This window comes from Sycon ciliatum, chromosome 8 (genome assembly GCF_964019385.1).
Source record: "Sycon ciliatum chromosome 8, ocSycCili1.1, whole genome shotgun sequence".
Lineage (NCBI taxonomy): Eukaryota > Metazoa > Porifera > Calcarea > Leucosolenida > Sycettidae > Sycon > Sycon ciliatum.
This window is the reverse complement of record NC_088650.1, coordinates 16,836,374-16,857,795: the sequence shown is the minus strand read 5'-3', so window position 1 is coordinate 16,857,795 and position 21,422 is coordinate 16,836,374. Positions and strand designations below refer to the sequence as shown.

Genomic DNA, 21,422 nt, shown 5'->3' with positions numbered 1-21,422 from the left:
CGATCTTCCAGCGATCAGGAAATACGCCGGAGGAGTAGGAAAGGTTGAATATAAGGCACAGTGGGTACGCCAGAGATGGAGCCAGAACTTTGAGAACTTCATTTGGTAGGGCATCAGGACCAGGGCTTTTGTTGCTTTTTAGTCTTTTTAGGTAGGTGCGAACAGATGATGTGGTGGTATGTATAGAGCGCAGATCAGAAGACACAGTCGCAGAACGTTGCAGAGGTGGTATTGGAGAGGAATGGTCGTCTGGAATACCAGCTGATGTGAATTGCGTATTGAGAGTATTAGCTATAGACTTGGGGTCAGTCACCATCGAACCATTGGAAGCTAATAACGGTGGTATGTCTTTCATACGTCATCACTACGCTGGTCGCTATGGCAACGTGAGTATACAATTGGCGATTTGGCAAGTTTGACTTATCGTATGGAAGAGAGAGATACACCATTCGAACCGATATCAAATTGCCTTTCTTCTGGATCCTACTCGAAAAATCGATGCACTTCCCCTTTAAAGGGGAAATTAAGGCAAAAAATAAAATTTCACCAGTTGTAGGTTTCGGGGTGCTGAGTCGAATGGTCGTGGTCCGAGGAAGCTGAGACGCTCCCTTCCTACTTGAATCCCAATCGAACTCGCGCACTTCCACCGAAACTGGGTGACTGCGCCCTACTAGATGGGGATTTGTATGCAAAATGTCACTAAAAGCGCCATTTCGTTCTTATAAAAGCACGAATGACCGCGATTGGCCCATATGTTGTAGTCTTTTGGACGCTGAGTCGACTGGTTTTGGTCCGAAAAGGCTGCGATGCAGCGTTCCTCCTTTATTCCCAATTGAACATGGTTGAACAAGCGGTCACGTGCTCATGCGTACGCCAGTCACCTGGTCACCGTGCCTGCAGGGTACAACTTACTAGCCTGTTTGACCTTTTTTGGGTGCGGTCCTGTCACTCGAGTTGAACCTTGGTGTGAAAGTTGTCGCCTGCTGGCGTGGTGACCAGGTGATTTGGGCACCCAGGAGCACGTGACCGCTTGTTCAACCATGTTCGATTGGGAATAAAGGAGGAACGCTGCATCGCAGCCTTTTCGGACCAAAACCAGTCGACTCAGCGTCCAAAAGACTACAACATATGGGTCAATCGCGGTCATCCGTGCTTTTATAAGAACGAAGTGGCGCTTTTAGTGACATTTTACATACAAATCCCAATCTAGTAGGGCGCAGTCACCCAGTTTCGGTGGAAGTGCGCGAGTTCGATTGGGATTCAAGTAGGAAGGGAGCGTCTTAGCTTTCTCGGACCAAGACCATTCGACTTAGCACCCCGAAGACTACAACTGGTGAAATTTTAATTTTTGCCTTAAAGGGAAACTGAACGCCAAAAATAAGTATGGCTTATCCGAAGGGGAATTGGGCACTGATTCCGATGAGCTATGTCTCGAGCCGATCAGAGAAGAGGAACCGTGTCAAATTTCATAAATAACACCTTCCATATTTGGAAATTGGGCTTGATGACGTGCGTACTGCTTAGCTGTCACCATGCTGTGCATGCTCAGCAGTGTAATTGAATGGAAGAAAACAATTACTTTGGTGTTTTGCAGCTCTATTTCGTTCCCTGACGGTAACCAAATCTAGATGTAGGAATCTGTTGAGCAGGAGAGTGACACATGTCTTCCCGAAGGCTGTCCAGGCTGCAGTGGTGATGAAGAAGACACGATCATCACCCCGAGATCGATTGTAGCGAATTGGAAAACTCATGGTGAATTTGCTTCCACTCCAAGGCAATGTCGAGGTATGAAGGGTGCTTGTACTGCCTTCCAAAGTGAAGAGGAGATGAACATGGCTGTGCATAGCTGTTGTTCTATGCCAACTTACTTACCTACTCTTGCTGGTACCGTAGACGTAGTGCTATATTGCGAATTTCGTGGACGAACAACTCTAGTCACTAGTGGCTAGTGAGCAACACTAACAGGTGAGATTTTTAAATTTGACAAAAATTGTTTTTGTTTGAGAACTGACAGTGGTAGTCATTAGACTCAGTAGGTGTCTCTCTGCTGCTTCTTTCCCTTCATCGGTAGGGTTGTGCTTGAAGTAAAAATAAATAGAAAATGTGGAACAAAAATCTGATCATGTAGTTCGAATTTCAACTTCAAAGTATGTGTACATCAAATCACAAAAATTTCAAGGTGGTGCTGTGCATTGAAAAAGACTGGGAGCTGGCAGCAATGGAAAGGGTAGAAACGAAACCAGTAATGTAGAGTATTCATAAGGTAGAGGGAGCTGAAAACGGGAGAAGAGTAGTGAGCATTTCAGTTCGAAGTAGTGTAAATAGACAGCATTGTGTTGTGAATATTGTGTGAATCTTATAATTGGCGGAGGGTAGTGATTAGGCAGAGCATTGTTACAATACAAGGTACTTTGTGAGCAGATAGAAATCAATATCACAGCATGGTTTAGACAGGAACCCATAAATGGCACGAAATTGCTAATCCAAATATATTATCCCCTGAGTATGAGTAGTATTTTTTATTATGGTGTTCTCCTGTGTTTACATGCAGAGCCTTGACGTTGCTGGACGAGTGACAATATAAATTACATAAACATGTAGCTCATGATGTGGAATGACTGCCGTATCGCATTGCCAACGCAAACCCATCCTGTGTCAGTGCAGCCATCCAGCAACTTCAACTCCCCGGACCAGATGCCGCTGCAGCTGAACACCATGCCGATGGAAAGCCAGGAGTTGATAGCGAAGCATTCTGGTCTGCACAGTACAAGGCAAAGAACAATTATGAATTATAACGCATAGTAATCCTTCCCACACTTCTTTGTAAAAACAAACAAACAGTGCCATTATCACAACACTTGATCAAGCATCTTGATGGAGGTATTTTCCATTGTGCTGGCCTCGCATCTGCACCAGGAAGACCATGTACACTTACACGTATATTGTGTGTGTTCGGGCGTGTGTGTTTGTGTATTTGTCTGTGCACACGTGTGTGTGTGTGTGTGTGTGTGTGCGTGGGTCCTACGCACATGTGTATGGGTAGGAGTGTGTGTGTGTGTGTCGGGGGAGGGGGGGGGGGGGTACATGCACATGTGTATGGATGTGCGCGCTGCACGCGCATGTCTGTGGGATGGGGTGGGGGTGCACGCACATGTGTACATGTGTGCGCGCACTGATACAGCATGTGTGTATGTGTTCGTTGAACACATGGTGTCCTCTTGATTCCATAAACTTTGTGATCATTGTGATTTCATGTGCTTTGAAGTTGAAATTCGCAATACATGTACTCATGCTTGATTAGATTTATGTTCCACATGTTCTATTTATTTTATTTTACTTCAAGCACTTGTACTATTCAAGCACAACCCTACGAATGAAGGGAAAGAAGCAGCAAAGACACCTACTGAGTCAAATGACTGCCACTGTCAGTTCTCAAACAAAAACAATTTTTGTCAAATTTAAAAATCTCACCTGTTAGTGTTGCTCACTAGCCACTAGTGACTAGAGTTGTTCGTCCACGAAATTCGCAATATAGCACTACGTCTACGGTACCAGCAAGAGTAGGTAAGTAAGTTGGCATAGAACAACAGCTATGCACAGCCATGTTCATCTCCTCTTCACTTTGGAAGGCAGTACAAGCACCCTTCATACCTCGACATTGCCTTGGAGTGGAAGCAAATTCACCATGAGTTTTCCAATTCGCTACAATCGATCTCGGGGTGATGATCGTGTCTTCTTCATCACCACTGCAGCCTGGACAGCCTTCGGGAAGACATGTGTCACTCTCCTGCTCAACAGATACCTACACGTCAGGCGAAATAGCACGTCATCGTACATTTGAGATCAGCGGGAAGAAGATGACGACGTCCACTAATTTAGTATCTTTGCACACGAATCTGCTGTGTGTGTGACTCTGTGTGTCAGCTATGATATCATCTTCTGTGGTTCCATGCCTAGCATGTACGTCTGAACCATCCTGCAAAGTTTGAATGACGTAGGTTGAGCGATCGCTCCGCGAAATTAAACTTTTTGAAATTCTCTTCATAGTATATCTTCCACCATTGAAATTTCGAATTTCTTCAAAAAAAGTGCTGAGAGGGGTGGCTTGCAACCTCGATATGGCTTGTTCCAGGTATGCTTTGGAGCCATCTTCTGTTGAAGTAGTGGCGGGGATCTGCCCTGCAACTGCTACAACAAAAAATGATTCGATCTGAGAAAGGGTGAGACCGCGAATCTCGGTTGAATATTGAGTATTTCAAGCCTTTTCACGACGAAGATGGAGTTCTTTTTGGAGATGGACGTCGCGGCAAAGGACATGGTGTCCGACGTCTGGCGTCTGGTGAAGCCAGGGATCATTTGTCCAGTCAGGTCGGCAGCCTAACCGTCGGTAAGCTTGTGTTTGGATCCCGTTCTGCTCGATGTGGTAGATCACAAACAATTTTGATATCGCACAAATTGATCTCAGCATCGTGCGTACGGTATTTTATATTCAGAAAATCCCAAAGTGTCTCTGTGTGGCCGTCCTATGCCACGAGAAACTCCAATCAGGCTCCTATGTCCTCTGCCTTCATGATTGAATGTTCACTTCGTTTGAACAACGAACACAACAATCGAGGACGGCTTTGCAATGAAAAATACAGTTATACTGGAGCTGAAAAAAAAGAAGAAAAAAACGTGCTCAGGATGAGACTCGAGTACACGCATACTCTCCCAGCAGGTGAAACGCAAATTTTTGTGAAAAATGCGTGACGCCGACTGACCAGTAATTTCGCCTGACGTCTAGATTTGGTTACCGTCAGGGAACGAAATAGAGCTGCAAAACACCAAAGTAATTGTTTTCTTCCATTCAATTACACTGCTGAGCATGCACAGCATGGTGACAGCTAAGCAGTACGCACGTCATCAAGCCCAATTTCCAAATATGGAAGGTGTTATTTATGAAATTTGACACGGTTCCTCTTCTCTGATCGGCTCGAGACATAGCTCATCGGAATCAGTGCCCAATTCCCCTTCGGATAAGCCATACTTATTTTTGGCGTTCAGTTTCCCTTTAACTTCCCCTTTAACACGAACCATAAAGTGACGTGAGCACAGTATTGTGAGTACATCAGTCAAGTACACGTACCGGTACCGTATTATCTCCATTACAAGCGCAGTCTCTTGTAGAACAAGTACACGTACCGGTACCGTATTATCTCCATTACAAGCGCAGTCAAGTACAAGTACCGGTACCGTATTATCTCCATTGCAAGCGCAGTCTCTTGTAGAACAAGTACACGTACCGGTACCGTATTATCTCCATTACAAGCGCAGTCTCTTGTAGAACAAGTACACGTACCGGTACCGTATTATCTCCATTACAAGCGCAGTCTCTTGTAGAACAAGTACACGTACCGGTACCGTATTATCTCCATTACAAGCGCAGTCTCTTGTAGAACAAGTACACGTACCGGTACCGTATTATCTCCATTGCAAGCGCAGTCAAGTACACGTACCGGTACCGTATTATCTCCATTGCAAGCGCAGTACATCAGTCAAGTACACGTACCGGTACCGTATTATCTCCATTACAAGCGCAGTCTCTTGTAGAAGCCCAGTCTCCAATATAATCCCAGGGTCAGGATTGGTTGAAAATATATAAGCCTAGAATGGACCGGAGGATGTACCCAGTGTGCTGACAGCGCTCAACACCGTGGAGGCAGAGTGTAATACAGAACGGAGCAACAAGGACAATCAAGGTGTGTTTGCTGCTACTTCAAGTTTCATGCTCTTGCAATCATCAGGCAACATCTTTTCCCTGATGATTGCAAGAGCATGAAACTTGAAGTAGCAGCAAACAAGCCTTGATTGTCCTTGTTGTTCTGTTCTGTAAGCCCACAATGGAGATAATATGGTATGTGATGAGAGAAGTCCATCGGGATGTGCACTGAGGACCCTAAGTAAGGCTTAGAGGGGTTCCAAATGAGGGATCATCGTTTGATACCCATTCTATGTATCTCCTGATTAACGATGCGACACAATGAGCATACATGGATCGCTACCTTTTGGACACTTACTGACTGCAACAGGAATGGCAGGGTTCTCATCATCGGGCATCGCACTTTCATTCCTGACATCGCTATCATCTCCCTGAGCCAATGCCAGGTTGTCACGAGGTGCCTGGCCGCATTCCCGGACTGGGTTGAGCACGCTTGCATCATGATCTAACAGATGCATGGCCTGCACAGGAGAGCCAGGGGCACTGGCGTTGCTCACATGTTGCGTCAGTGCATCGAAACGCTGTGCATTGAGTGCTTCGAACTCGTGCCCCGGAGTCACCGGCACACTTGCAGATCTTGGCGGAGTGGAGTAGCCTGCACTGCCGTGCTCGTTCACAGTGCTGGCCGCATGATACCCATCGGTTTCAGGCACATGTGCTTGTCCTCGGTGAGTCGGCAAAGGGACGCTGGCAGAGCGTACAGATGCATTCCCGAATGGCTTTTGTTCACCTGCGCGCCCTGGCCTTGCTGACTGCTGGCGATATACAGCAGGTATGGGTCGACTGGGGCACAACACAGGTGCACTAGCTGTCCTCTGCAGGGTTGATCTGTCCACATCACCAGATTCGTCCGCGACTATGGCCGACTCGCGCGCATCCACCTCCGCAACACTCTCCAGTCCTGTTTGGCTAGTCAGTGGTAGGCTTGCTGAATGTCGCACACCACCTGTACTTTGCTGCAGGGAGCTCGACGTACGGGACCGCTGAAGCAGTCTCTCCAACTCCTGCTCCGCTAGCAACTGCCTTTCCGGGGGTCTTCCAAGACCGGCCGCAAATTCAGAATGCGGGGAGCTCATCACAATATCGTTCTCTTTGGCTTATCCAATCTATCAAGCAAAAAACGAAATGTTACACAAGAACATCATCTAAAGTCTACTTGGCTAATAACGACTGCGGATATAACGACAATTCGCGAATAACGAGAGAATTTCCGTGCCCAGAGCAAAGTCCCATCCAACTGTAATACATATAATGAGACTTCGGGGATAACGACACTTCGCGAATTAGGACACTTTTCTGATGCCCCGCCGAGTGTCGTTATAAGCGATGTTGACTGTACATATAATGAGACTTCGGGTATAACGACACTTTGTGAATAACGACAATTTTGTGTCGTTTTAAGCGAAGTTGACTGTACCGTATTTCCCTGATTGTAAGTCGCACCAGTTCTAACTGGGTCATGCTCGATTGTAAGTCGCACTCGATTTGTCGGCCCTGAAATTAAGTGTAGAAAGGTGCGACATATATTCAGGGAAATACGGCAAGTGTCTAAATAATACTTCAAACAGTAATAATTGCACAGCCATAGCAAGGGAAATTTGAACCAGAACAAGAGTCATTTTACTACATTCTCAACCCGTCACAACCAATATTTAATAGTACGAGAGTCAGCTATAAACTTTCACGGCTGCATGCGTGAATGCTCAGGACGTCAAAGCCGAGTGACCTTCGACTGGGTAACTGTGCACTAGAACCTGGGGAACGAGGAAACAAAATGGTACGGTGCAGCCCAATGAAATACAATCAAGTGAGTCCATGCCACACCGGGCGGCTCATGGAATCTTGTGCAGGGCGACAGCTTGACTCACCCGATTGGATTTCAATGAGCAGCACTGAGCTTTGCTCAACCTTTGCCCATATCAAAGGTTCCTTCGGAGATTGAAGTGTGCCAATACAGATACTCATTATGCCCAATGCAGAAGTTGGAGAATTTGCAGAATTATCAAAGAAGCAAAATGAACTCAAGATCCTAATTGACTCCAACCTGGCCAATTGTGCCACGCTAAAACACGAAAGAAACCAGCTGTCGCATAGGATTCGCAGAATTCAACGTGATGAAGCAAACAAGAGAAAAGATAAGCTGGCTAAGCACGTAGAGAATGCACCCGACTCCACCAAGATGTTCATTGCCGCATCAGCTATGAGAGCTGGCAAGCAGCCATCGCTTACAGTTCACTCCCAGGATGGCCTTTCATTGCTTAGGAACTGTGACAAAGGAGATCGTGTTCGGGAGCATATTGCAAGCCAGTTCGCTGACCCAGCGACCACCCCGATGGCTCCACTAACTCTATGCCACCTGAACAACCCGATCACACCTCATGAAATCTCAAAGGCAGCATCTCAATTGAGAAATCTCAGGGCATGTAGACCAGACAATGCTCCTGCTCAAATATGCCACGAACGAGCTGGGATCAATCATCGCCTCCCTCATTTACACTTGCATCGACAACGGCACTGATATGTCATCCATCATTGGTACAGGAGCGCTAATTCCCACCAAACAAGACCAAGGGCCCAGTCGCTAACAGGCGTCCCATCATTCTGTTAAATACCGTACGAAAGCGCCTCTCTCTCTCTCTCTCTCTCTCTCTCTCTCTCTCTCTCTCTCTCTCTCTCTCTCTCTCTCTCTCTCTCTCTCTCTGGTCGTACTCAGCCGTATTTGCAGGCAAGTCTCCGAGTACCTGGGCGACTCGCAATCTGGGTTCAGAGCTGGTCGCAGCACAGCAGATGTAGTGTGGACCCGGGTATATCTCATTGCCAAGGCGATACGGTACCGCTGGGATTGCCACATCCTCGGCCTAGACATGTCGAAAGCGTTCGACACGATTAACAGGGATAAGCTCCTGGAAACCATGAAAAACATTATGGGCTCTGACGAAGTTTGCCTTATACAAAACCTGATACACAATACAACAATAACGGTCAAGATTGGGTCTGCCACATCTCAACCATTTCGCAGCACGATTGGTACCCCACAAGGGGATGGCCTCAGTCCCGTGCTATATATGCTACTTCGAGGCTGCACTACGTGAGAGTGCAGAGCCATTCCCAACCAGACCAGCAACAGACCACCTACTCCCCCACGAGACCCGATATGCAGATGAAATCAACTTCTATTTTAAGGACCGCAAGTGGCTAGAGACCAATCTGCCAACACTATTGGACACTCTCGGTACGTAGTTCTTAAATGGCAACCAATCGAAGACTGAGTGGATACATCTGACGGCGGACTCACACGATTGGAAGACCGATTGGGGAGGAGGAAGACTGTGGCAGACGAATGAGTCAGGCGAGGGTGCTGGGGGATTTCCCTTTGGCACGACGCACGCGGGATGGGACGCGTATCATCTCAGCCAGGAAGTCGTGAAGTATAGTCAAACCTCGTTAGGACGAACACTGACAAGGCAAACTTTCCTTTAGTACGAACTAGGGCCAATCCTATGGTTGGCCAAGCATCATATAAAGTCAAAATTAGTTGCTGTCTGATGATCGGTTAAAACCGTGAAACTCAAAGTTAGAGTAGAAACGCTTTTTGATTCCTCTCAAGTGTGTGTAAAGTCAAAATTATTTGTTTAGGACAAACTCCTCTACGGCTAACGTTCGTGAAAACGAACTAATTTCAAGCGTGATTCGAACAAAATCAGCGCGTAGTACGAACTTTCGGTCCCCGTCGGTACGCTGGCTGTAGGTTTTTCTGATAGTCGGGGCTGTGTTTTCACTTGTACTGGCAAAACATGTTACAAGGTGGAGGACATGCTGTCAGTAATTCATTGCACATTGTACTTACCTGTTGCTGGGTTATGTTATGAAAAATTGTTTTACATTTGCCACAGCATGCACCTCGCATCAATACAATCCATATGATATGCATATCAATTCTTTGTTAGATCTGGATAAGAAGAACTCCGGATATGACAAACAAACGTGTTCGGTCCCTTGAAGTTCGTCCTAACGGGGTTTGACTGCCGGTATTTTGACGACTCCCTGATCTCAGCTTTGCAGCACAGTTTGAATCGTGAAAATTGGTTGGACCGTTGAGCAAGAAGCCGAACAGGAACGCGATGTTGAGTTGTCGTTTCGTTCCGAGGCATGGTGGATTAGTTTGGAGAGGACGTGGAAGTGGCCCTGATGTGCCCATGGCGCTTCGAGATACCGGGACGATTTCTCTTGGTCCTGATCTTTCCAGCCGTTGAACTTGAAGTCCAGGATGATGGAAACCCATCAAAGGTGAACTGAAATGAAAATAGATTTCATTCGGAGCTGTCGTAACGACGTGCACTGCTGACTATGTACAATGATGTACAGGATAGAACAGCGTGCACCGCTGACTATGTACAATGATGTACAGGATAGAACAGCGTGCACTGCTGACTATGTACAATGATGTACAGGATAGAACAGCGTGCACCGCTGACTATGTACAATGATGTACAGGATAGAACAGCGTGCACTGCTGACTATGTACAATGATGTACAGGATAGAACAGCGTGCACTGCTGACTATGTACAATGATGTACAGGATAGAACAGCGTGCACTGCTGACTATGTACAATGATGTACAGGATAGAACAGCGTGCACCGCTGACTATGTACAATGATGTACAGGATAGAACAGCGTGCACTGCTGACTATGTACAATGATGTACAGGATAGAGCAGCGTGCACTGCTGACTATGTACAATGATGTACAGGATAGAACAGTGTAGTAGTGTACATCTGGTACTATGTACAATGATGTACAGGATAGAACAGCGTGCACTGCTGACTATGTACAATGATGTACAGGATAGAACAGTGTGCACCGCTGACTATGTACAATGATGTACAGGATAGAACAGTGTGCACCGCTGACTATGTACAATGATGTACAGGATAGAACAGTGTGCACTGCTGACTATGTACAATGATGTACAGGATAGAACAGTGTGCACTGCTGACTATGTACAATGATGTACAGGATAGAACAGTGTGCACTGCTGACTATGTACAATGATGTACAGGATAGAACAGTGTGCACTGCTGACTATGTACAATGATGTACAGGATAGAACAGTGTAGTAGTGTACATCTGGTACACGTGTGCACCACAGACACATCACTCGCCGTCACCGTAGTGACGCGCATTTAACCCTTTCCGTGCTGGCCCCCTTTACTCCAGCAACCTGCCTTTGCAGCGCACTGACTCTCCTCGTGTCATTTTCACGCACAGGTTTGAACGAGTGTTTCTCTCAATTCAGTTCACCTTGATGGATTTTCGTCATCCTGGGCTTGTTGGAAAGATCAGGACCAAGCGAATCCATCCTGGTAGCTCTCATCTCAATATGCACGGCGGTGCAACTTCTACGTTCTCTCGAAACTACCTCACGATGCCTCGCAAAGGCACAGGAACTCGATCTCACATTCTTTTTCGGTTTCTTGTTCCAGTTCAGCCGATTTCACGATTCAAACTGCGCTACAAAGCTGAGATCCACATGCTTTCGCCGGTGTCCATTATGCATGCGCTGTGCCAAAGGGAAATCCCCTGGCACGCCAGGCTGCGAACGCATGAACAAAAAAATTCACGATCGCTCAGTGCCGTGAATCCGCGATCCGTGTTGACACCGTCGCCGCTCTGTCAATCTTTCTCCTATCGCGAAGAACTTTACATGTATATCGCTAAAAAGCTGAGCTCAATACCTTTCCGTAATTCCAACGGTGTATCGATTGTCGAGATAGACTTATTTTTGACGGAGTTACGAAAGCTTGTACACTGATCTATGCACTGGGATGTACTGCGCAAATCTCATGACGTCTGCATTAGTCGTTTGGCGTACAGGGCACATGTGCCCATACCCGGGCATAAGCGCACCCTCACAAATAAGCGCATGGGCTTATAAGTGAACCTAAATGCAATTCCATCCCACGACACACGGAGTCAAGGACACCACAAAAACATAGCTTAATGTGCGGTGCGGTATCACACTATTTGATACAATGCACCAATACACTAGAAACTCAAGCGCATGCACCTGTACATGTGAAACAGAACTACCCGCAAAAAATAGCAAATAACGCAAAAACTCACTCATAAGCGCATGGGCCTTTATGTGCGTCACTACGATAATGGAATTCCAAAGTGTTCCTTTTTTCCAAACCCTACGCAACGTGGCCTGCAGAAGCGAAGGCTATAGCTTGTGTGTTTCTGAACATTCAAGTGATGCTAACGCGGATCCCGCGAATATTATTATTTATTATTACGCAACACTTTCATACCAGTTTCCCCCGAAAACCAAGGCCCATGAACCATGTGAACCTTTGTACTGTGTGACGTCTGTATTTAGTAGCCAACGCGTTAATTTAACGCTAAGCTTGGCTCAGAGCATAGCCAGAACATGCAAAACTATCCAAGTCTAAGACTGAGAAGGGTTTGCTCCCCACAATGGAGCCAGCGCTATTCCGCCGACTTGGCTTGACTCATCGCCGAAGTCGAAACCAGTATTTCGTGAGTCCAAGATGTTACAAAGGCCCAGGCCTGACTCTGATGACCATGATGACTGCTACGACCTTTTGATCTTTGCAGTCGGACTTTGGAAACAACGCCTACGGATACTGGTAGATCTACAGTGAATGCGTGCATGATTGTGAAAAGAATGAAACGTGGTCACCTTGCATTTGGCCGGCCTCGTGCGCTATCAACAGTATCATGCAAAAAGAAGACCACGTACCATCGGAATAGTCGTTCCACTTGACAGCAGTTCCATTGAATCACTCCTGTGTTCTGCCGACCGCGCTCACAGGGTGATTAGATTAGGCCCGGTCAGAACAAGCTCGGACTTCACTCGTCGGGTCTCTTCAAACGCTTTTTCAGGTACTTTTTGAAACGTGGCCTTTGACTTTGTCACCTGCACGGTATATGTACAGTCATGTAGTTCTCCACCATGCCATGAAACATAGGAATAATTATTTTAGTACATGTATGGCCATAACATAAGACTGGACTGAAGAATGATGTAGCATCCTGTCCGGAAGTAGAGCGCATACTTAGACTCTATCTACTCCACTACCAGTACTACCATGACTACAGCCTGGGGTTTCCAGTTTACAATTTAAAAATTATTTAGTCAAAACTGAATACTGTACTGAGACATGGACAAATAATTTTTACTGTACAAGTAGTTAGTTAGTTCACCTGGTTCATGCATGGTTTCCAGTCTGGATCGGCCCATGCGTTGCAAACAGACTGTTTCAGACTCAGACTCAGAGTCAGACTGTCATGAGGCAGATGATCGACCCTGCAGCCTGGATATCAGAGCTGCAGACGCATGCGCAGGCATGAGCTGCCACGTCAGCAAAACACAAACCGACAGGACTCGTACTGTACTCGCTCTTTGACGACTATGGAGAATAAACGTGCATGAAAGGACACAGTACCCGTAAACCTAGAGTGGAGAATGGCGAGGTGCCTTCAAATTTCCGAACAGGTCATGTAGGTACTGTGTAAGAAACAACGAAATGTTTCACAGGCCAGGCTTGCACCTTGATCTCTCCGACATCTTTGTGGCTGGCAAAGTGTCATGCAGCCACCGAAATAGTGCTAGCGAGAAACTGACCTACCGCCCAGTCGAGAAAGGCCCAGACGGCTTGAGGCAGAACTGAGTCTGTGACATGATGGAGATCTGATCATGGTGGAGGGCGCGGTGAAAACCAGGCAGCAGTAATGCAGTATCATATCAGTGTTACCATGGTTACAGACTGTCCAACCGTCCTGCATTGCTTTGAGCAGGACAGTCCTGCAGGAGCTTTGGACCAAAACATTCGTATACATTTACATGAGACACGATTGCCTTTGTATACATTGTACTGTGGGTGTCCTGCTTTGGAATGGTGGTAAGGTTGGACAGGTTGGACAGTAACACCCGGCAACCTTGAAGCAAGCATGTTACCAAATGTTAGCAAACCAGTCAGAAGTTTTGAAAGAGTTGGTGCAGGTTCGTTGCAAACAGTGCAGCCATGGTGGTGCACTGTAGAATGCTGTCAAAATGGTTAAGTCCCAAACAACAGTCTTCTCAACCAGAGTGGACGTTGAGAGGATGGTGCCTTATAAAATTAAGAAGAAGTCAACACCGGAAGCAAATATGGATATCTTCCAACTTCCACTTGAAGGCTTTGACAAACGACCACTGTACTTGATACTGTCTCGGATGATATCCATGTAAGCTTGATACATCCTGATGATCATGTGCAGGAAATGCAGTTAACAGTGGGCCGCAGCGACAACGGTCAACCAGTATGTGAGACTGAAGCGTTCAAACGTGTCTACGGTGGTTACTCTGTACATGTATGCTCAGCTGAAAAGAAGAAGTTCAGTTGGTATGCGAGTTATTTATTCAATACAATCAACCGTGATTTACGCTCAACATCACTATCAATTTCTGAGGACAGCTGCACTGTCACTGTTACTAATACCGACTGTGCAACGGCTGTATGTACTAACAGATGCTCATCCGGCAGAGAATGTTGGTGTTTCCAGATGAACTGGGAAGATCATCACAACATCTTCATGGGTGTAGCAAATCTGAAAGACAGGGATACAGTCAGAGAAGCAGAGACGTGCAGGGAGGTGCAAGGATGGTGGTGGCGCGAGGAAAATTGTCAGCAGCATACGCACAATAGGTCTTCTGACATCACCATACCGTACAAGAAGTGCTATGCGGCTATGACTATCGATCTAGATCGTCAGAGGATAGAGCTGCTGTTCAATGACATGGACCGAAGACACACCCTCAGCCTGCCCTCTGACCGCGCTAGCGGTGGAGGAAAGTGGTATCCATATTTCCGTCTGAACAACACCGGTGAGTCAGTTGAATTAGTAGGTACACTGTACTAGGTAAAAAGGAATAGAGTAGAAAAGAAGCACCACCATGTAGCACATTCAGTAGCATGGCCCTCTTTTATGCGTGTGTGCGTGTGTGCATGATCCTATTGAAAGTTTACCTTCATGGCTAATGCTTCCCGATCCCTAGAGTTCTCTAGGCCCACTGTTTTCTTTATTCCACCTACATGTATCCAGGTTATCCTATCTTTTATCCGTTTGGGCATGATCGTCCATTTTATTTGTCCGTTTGATTTGCAATGTAACATAAAACAAAACAAAACAAAAACAATACAGTCATGTACTTTGGGTTCTCACAGCCTAGTATTCCCCTCTTTAAAGTCCTGCCTTACCACATCCCAATCCACGCATCCACTGAAAGTTCACTTTCATGGCCAACACTAAGATTGTCCTTACCCGGAGATATTCCAAGGCTCACTATTTTCTTCACTCCATTTATCCAGGTTATCATTTCTCCCTTTCCATCGTCATCATAACATTGGCCATGCCCGTTTGGCTTGCGATGTAAAATAAAAACAAAATACAATCAGCACATGCGCACACAAATGTATCTCCTGACAGCTTTATGCACACATAGGACTGAGTAACCGCTCGAGTCCTATACACTACATCATTGGAAGTTGGAACACACTGAATCTTGACAAGCCCCTTACATCAGGCTTTCCATGATAATAGTAGTCATTGCTATTCCCGGACTGGTACTGGTATTTGAATCGTAGCCCATGATCTTGGATGGTAATACACAGGTTGCTCTATTCATTATATTGAATCTCTTTCAAAGGCCCAAAAACATTATTTTACATTTCCCATGTTCAACTCCCTCTACTTTACAAAAATTATTATTTTGATATTTAAAAAGAAAGGACCAAAATGTTACCTGTTTTCCGTAGTTTGTATCCAACACTAACAGTTATAAGCAAAAATGTTGTAAGATGTTGTGTAGTCAGAAGGCGCAACAGCCAGTACAATACTGGCTGGTGTGATACTGACATTCAACGACCTGATGATAAGCTCTATCAAGTCTTGGATGCGCATACCAACCTTCTAAGTTATGAAATAACATAAGAGGAGGTGAGCGCACTCAAGAAGAAAACAAGCTAAACATCACGGCTAACTAAGAATGTTAGCTTCAACGAGATGGTGACGAAAGACGAAGGACCACGGCACAGGACGGCTGCGGCTCACTTCGAGATAAACTACGCATAACATGTAACATTTTTGTCCTTTCTCTTTAAATTTAATCATTGGCTCTCCATCCTAGTCTTATTTTGATATTCTTCAGATAATGCATACTTGTATATAGTGCGGCAGCATGTGCTTTGGCTCACGATTGCTTGGAATTGCATCTGCCATCTATAGATTAAATTATGAATGACCTGGCACAGTAGAATTTGCCTTCCGTCAACAATTGTACAAAATGATGTAATCCTATTCGGAAGCCATGAGCTGGTGAATTGCCTCATTGTGTGAACAGGTTGTGCAGGAACCATGTTCTTATAATTTAATACATGACACAATATGTCACGTGATTGTGCATAGCCAATCAATTGACCAAGAGGGCATTTCGTATTCCTTTCTATGAACTGGCTACTATTTTTGATAATTTTCTGAATCCATGCGGGGATAGTAGAATGGTCTAAGACCATGATTGAGAAACAGAGGGTACATGTGCCGGGTTCAAGTCCTGCTTGGAAGCGGAAGGATTTTTCCAGCCGTGCTGCAGCCTGCAACCCACAGTTAATTGGGAACTCATGGCCTGGCAAGAGGGAAGCATGGATGTAGCGAATATGATTTTCGGTCTTTCACTACTTTGTGGTGGGTCTGATCTACTCATCTTCCACCGCTTTATGAGCTGCATCTGCGCCTTGTTCCATTGAGGGTGGTGGCCAAGTCTCACGCGAAGCATGAAACATTTTTTCTTCTTTTCTGAATCCTGTATTTCCGACAAGTGGACGGAAATGTCAGCATTTAAAAACGTTTCTAGTCATAAGCTGTCGCAGCTGTCAAAGTAGTCTTGTGTGTGATACCACAAAGCGGGAAACATTGAAAACCATAAGTAAACTGATCAGCGTACGTTGACACCACCACCACCCCCATCATCACCATCGCGCTCTATGGCCGACCACACACATTTTCCACAACAACAAGAGGTTCCTTCGGAGTATTGAAATAGCCGAAACAGCTCTCAGAAGGAATTATAATTTATAATTCCTTCTGAGAGCTGTTTCGGTCACTGAGACTTCATCAGAGAAGGTTGAGTTGTTGAATGACTGGAAAGGAAATAACCGTGGTAGTGGTGTAGTGAATGTGCTTAGAATTTGTCATGGCCGATTGCGACAGGCAAGCGTAACTTCATCTTCTTTTTTAAAAGTGCTATCCCAAAAGACAGGCTGTATGCACCAAACCCTAGATAAGGCAAAGTTACAGATGAACGCAAGCGTAGCGGTTCCACTGAAGAAACGCCGGCCGAAAGCAGGGAGACACGTGAGAAATGAATTCTCGAGCAACATTTTAGGTTGCAAATATGGCATCTGGTGTGTTCTTTATCGTCGTTTCTATTCCTGACTTCTTCAGTCAGTTTTGAGTCTCACCGGTGTCCCTGCATCATATTATTGCTTTTTATAATTTGTTGCCGTGATGTAGTTGTTATGCCTACATGATGCCAAATAGCCATTGGGGATATACACCCAGTTTTTTCCTCACTACTGTGTCCGTCGGCGCGAGGGTTTTTTCCCCAGCTTGCTCGGTCCAGAAAAAATAATCTGACGGTCCCAAGTGGTTCTGCATCGTGGCCTATTTCTGCTATCCGCTTGCACACCTATTCCATTTGAGACACTCTGTTCTCAGTCCTTGCTTCCATACCTCACTCGTTATCCAGTTCACATCTGACCGCGTCCAACTACCCTTCACTTTGTGCGTTGTCGCTATAGCTGTCTATATCTCGGTGTGTCCCATATATGTGGAGCGAGAACACCATGGCAACAGCGGACAGCGGAACTACCGAAACTCTAATAAACTGCCTCCAAAATTTTGGGAGCAATACTCTCACTTCTGCAATCTGGCTCCAGCGGAAACAACGGGTTCTGATACATACAGACTTGTTACTACAAATTTGCATGTGTAAAATGCAAGTGCAAAAAAATTGCTTGAATATTTTCATTTTCCATAATCGATGTGGATGTACCGTACCATATGCAACACGGTCCACTTTCTATCATTGTTTCACCAAACTAGGAGCTTGCACTGTCCGCATGTCTGACCACACCTTTAAATAGTCCGAAGCTGACCTCGTGCATGTGTAACGGCGCCCTAGGTAGTAAGGGGCCGGTCACTATACGGGGAGCCACGTATGGCTAGCCGAAGTTGTACATGAAAGGTAAAACAACATTTCAAAATTTCATATGACTATACACTGCCCTGCATGTAGGGCAACCAATGCAATCTTACATGCACAGGCTTGCAATTAATGTCCACTGTCACCCCGGCAGTTAAACGTGGGATCAGTCCACAACTCAATTGAACCAACTCGGGCAAACGATTTGGAAGCCTGAGCAACACAATATCAGGCTGTCCAGCCGTCCTGCTTTGGACCGAAACATTTGTATACATTTCTAAGGGAGACAATTCAAGGTTGGACAGACTGCAATGTCTATAGCTCAAGGCTGGTACTTTGCACGGAAAAGTGGGTACGTCCCTGAATGGAACATTTGCGCAACGGGTGGCATGTTACTCGGTTGTCTCCTGGTCTCCATCAATGTTCACCACAATGTGCACCACAATGTTCACCAAAATCTGTTTCAAGAATGGACTTCGATGGAGAGCCAAGGATAAATTCATAGAAAAGAAAAAGAAACAAGGAACTACATGTTACACTAACACCACAAGTTACTAAACAATCAGCTCATGCGATAACATTGCACGACACTGACCGACGGTACTGACTTTCTACAACTAACTGGCTAACAGCTCTAGCACATCTTGGATGCGCACTTCAACAGCCATCCAACTTGGAAAGTTCTAAGTTATACTGGGGTACTAGCTGTGCTAGTACTCGTTAGCAACAATCCGAACTAGCAGTAGGGCTTTCCACAAATATTTCTGAATATTTTCTGAATTTTGGCGATTTTTTGATTTTTTGATTTTTTTATGAATTTTGAGTCCCTTTTGTTGAATTTTGCCATACATTACAGTCGATTACCCACTTGCATGGTTGGTTTTGGGTTTCCAGTAAGCTGTTGGATGCCATCGTCCCATCGACCTGTGTGGAGAAACCTTGGATCAAAAAATAATAATAATAATCACCGGAACTGGAAAGCAGATTGACAGAAGATTGACCACAACCATTTTTCTTCGGCCACCATTTTGCGTTACCATGGTGTTGCCATGGTGATACCCAGAAGTTTCGGTGGAACCAGAGTAATTGGCTAAATTTTTTTTTATTTTGCGATTTTTTTGAATTCTATCATTGAAATTTGCCTAATTTTTTTGAATTTTGAATTTCAATTTTGAGATTTTTTTCTTGAATTTTGTGGAAACCCTTAACTAGCAGACACACTGCACTGCATAGCTTTGTACTGCATTCAAGACTGACATCATGCGCTTTGTTTTGCTGCGTAATCACAAATGGCACCCAGTCCGTTTTGCTGAAAAGAAAAACAAATCTTGCCTGCCCTGTTGTACTCTTCCAGACAACGGATTGTGCTTGAGCAGTGTTTCTTGTGGACATTATTACAGTTAGCATAACTTGTAGTTCCTTGATCCTTTTTCTTTTCGACAATCTGTTTCTTTTCTGTTAAGACGGGGAATATCAGGTGGATGAAGGGGGGGGGGGGGGGGACCCTGTCACCACTCAGTATCACCTAACAAGGGTGACACATCTACATGACTGTATAGAGATTGAAAATCTATTTTCAAAATGTGCGAACACAACTCTCATCTTACTAGGTCATCATTCTCACTTCATGAACACGTAGGAGGCACATAAAAGCAGATCTAGTCCACACACACAAGTTACAGTTGTGGCCAAAGAAATCCGACTCGCGTGCCGAAAGCAGCGCCTAGGCTCACGCGGCTCCTACGGCTCTCACATACGTTTTTGGAACGTGCATGCTGTAATTGAACTGGAAACGTGGTGCAACTTATTTTTACTTGCAGGTTGGATATCTTTGGCCACAACTGTAGTCACAGAGCAAACGACCTTACCCAACAAGACCTGTAGCACACATCCATTTCTGACGCAAGCCTTTGTGCGGGACAAAGTTTCAAACTATCCGAATATGGCAACACACAGGACACAGACACAAACACACAAAGTATATATTTCACACAAAGTATATATTTAAGAAGAAGATTGCCTGATGAGTCCAGCGGGGACGAAATGTACGTCGCAATCGAGCTATGTCGTTGCTGTGTCATCATCTAAGTGCCATGCGCTACTTGATGTACCAGCCTGCTATGCCGGATACCGCCAGCCATGCATCGACCAGGCGCCAGGCGCGAACTGATGGTGGTGGTGGTGAGAAGGAGAGCTCTGTGCCAGAACTTTGCAGCCTACAAGAGAGTGTGTGTGGGCAGGCGTGTGTTTACCGCCATATTGCCAGGTGTGTCTTTACTAGGGTCCGGCGGATTCTGCCGGCAGAAAAATTTGCAGAATTCGGTACTTTTTCTGGTAAGTTTCATGCATGTTTGGTATGTGGATAAAAAATGGAGCAGAATTCGAGGAATTGCCCGCCATAAGGTTTGTATGGTTCTGCCGATTTCACTGCTTTTCGAGCAGAATCTGCCACCTTTTCGAGCAGAATCCGCCGGTCCCTAGTCTTTACCACCATTTTTATCAACCATAAGTTTGCATTATTCATAGAAGAAATCACATGGCCCGACAAACGAGTTATGAAGCAACTAACCACGACTGTAACACGGTTATAAGCAGTCAGAACGTGTAATAAACGGGCACAAAACTGACATCCTACTGAGACATTCAATGACCTGAGACCTACATGTAGCTCTCACACACCTCCAGTGCGCAAACCAACAGCCTTGAACCTTGAACCTTCCAAGGTGGAAGGCTGTTGGCTTGCGCACTGGAGCCTGGAGGTGTGTGAGAGCTAGGCCTCAGGTCGTTGAATGTCTCAGAAACATGTCAGTTGTGAGAATTCAGGTCGGCAGGAAAAGCGCGAGCTCCCACGTAGGGAGCAACACACAATTCCCCAAGTATCGCCGAAGTCCCACCAATCTCTTCTTCATAATAATAATTTCTGGTGATAACTGCTTACATTCCCATACATCTGTGGTGCACTGTAGTCTACTAATGTTTACACGACTGTTCCTCCAAATTTGAAGGGACTGTCGACATACGTGTATTGTGGACTGATCATGACAAGTCAAATAACAACCAAACCAGCTCCTCACCAAAGAGAAGTGGCTGACATTCTGACACGCTGCCATTACTTCAAAGACAGATAGTTGACATCGCCTGGGATACGCAGTGCTGCCAAATAATTTTCGCCCAAAATCGGACACCCTTCACCGCCAAGGCTGGCCATGGTGCGAATTTTTCTCCTCGGCAATTTTTTTACAGAGAATTCAAAATATCGCCTAAAACACAATGAAAAATCGCTCCGTTGCCATGGTAACCCCAGAGTTGTCATTTTGTAATGATGAGTGTGGTCGCACACTGACTCTGTACAGACTGTCAGTGTACATGCCGTCCAGCCTGATCCAGGTGTAGTATC

At 45.5% G+C, this 21,422-nt stretch overlaps 2 protein-coding genes and 1 long non-coding RNA gene across 3 annotated transcripts in view; 1 reads left to right on the top strand and 2 right to left on the bottom strand.

The window, feature by feature from the left end:
• Positions 1-19,959, bottom strand: part of LOC135823905 (uncharacterized) — a 48,348-nt gene extending 28,389 nt beyond the window's left edge. The window contains exons 1-2 of the mRNA XM_065336782.1: positions 19,894-19,959; positions 6,057-6,864 (exon numbers count right to left, since the gene is read on the bottom strand). Of these exons, the coding sequence (XP_065192854.1) occupies positions 6,057-6,834 (778 nt within the window). The 5' untranslated portion in view covers positions 6,835-6,864; positions 19,894-19,959. The remainder of the gene's footprint in view (positions 1-6,056; positions 6,865-19,893) is intronic.
• On the top strand, positions 1,365-2,934 carry LOC135823173 (uncharacterized). The gene is made up of 2 exons (XR_010554621.1): positions 1,365-1,965; positions 2,552-2,934. It is a non-coding gene; the product is annotated as an uncharacterized LOC135823173 (long non-coding RNA).
• The window catches only part of LOC135823904 (uncharacterized), a 55,253-nt gene continuing 53,665 nt past the window's right edge, over positions 19,835-21,422 (bottom strand). Inside the window, exon 8 of the mRNA XM_065336780.1 lies at positions 19,835-19,957. Coding sequence (XP_065192852.1) covers positions 19,873-19,957 — 85 coding nt within the window. The 3' untranslated portion in view covers positions 19,835-19,872. The remainder of the gene's footprint in view (positions 19,958-21,422) is intronic.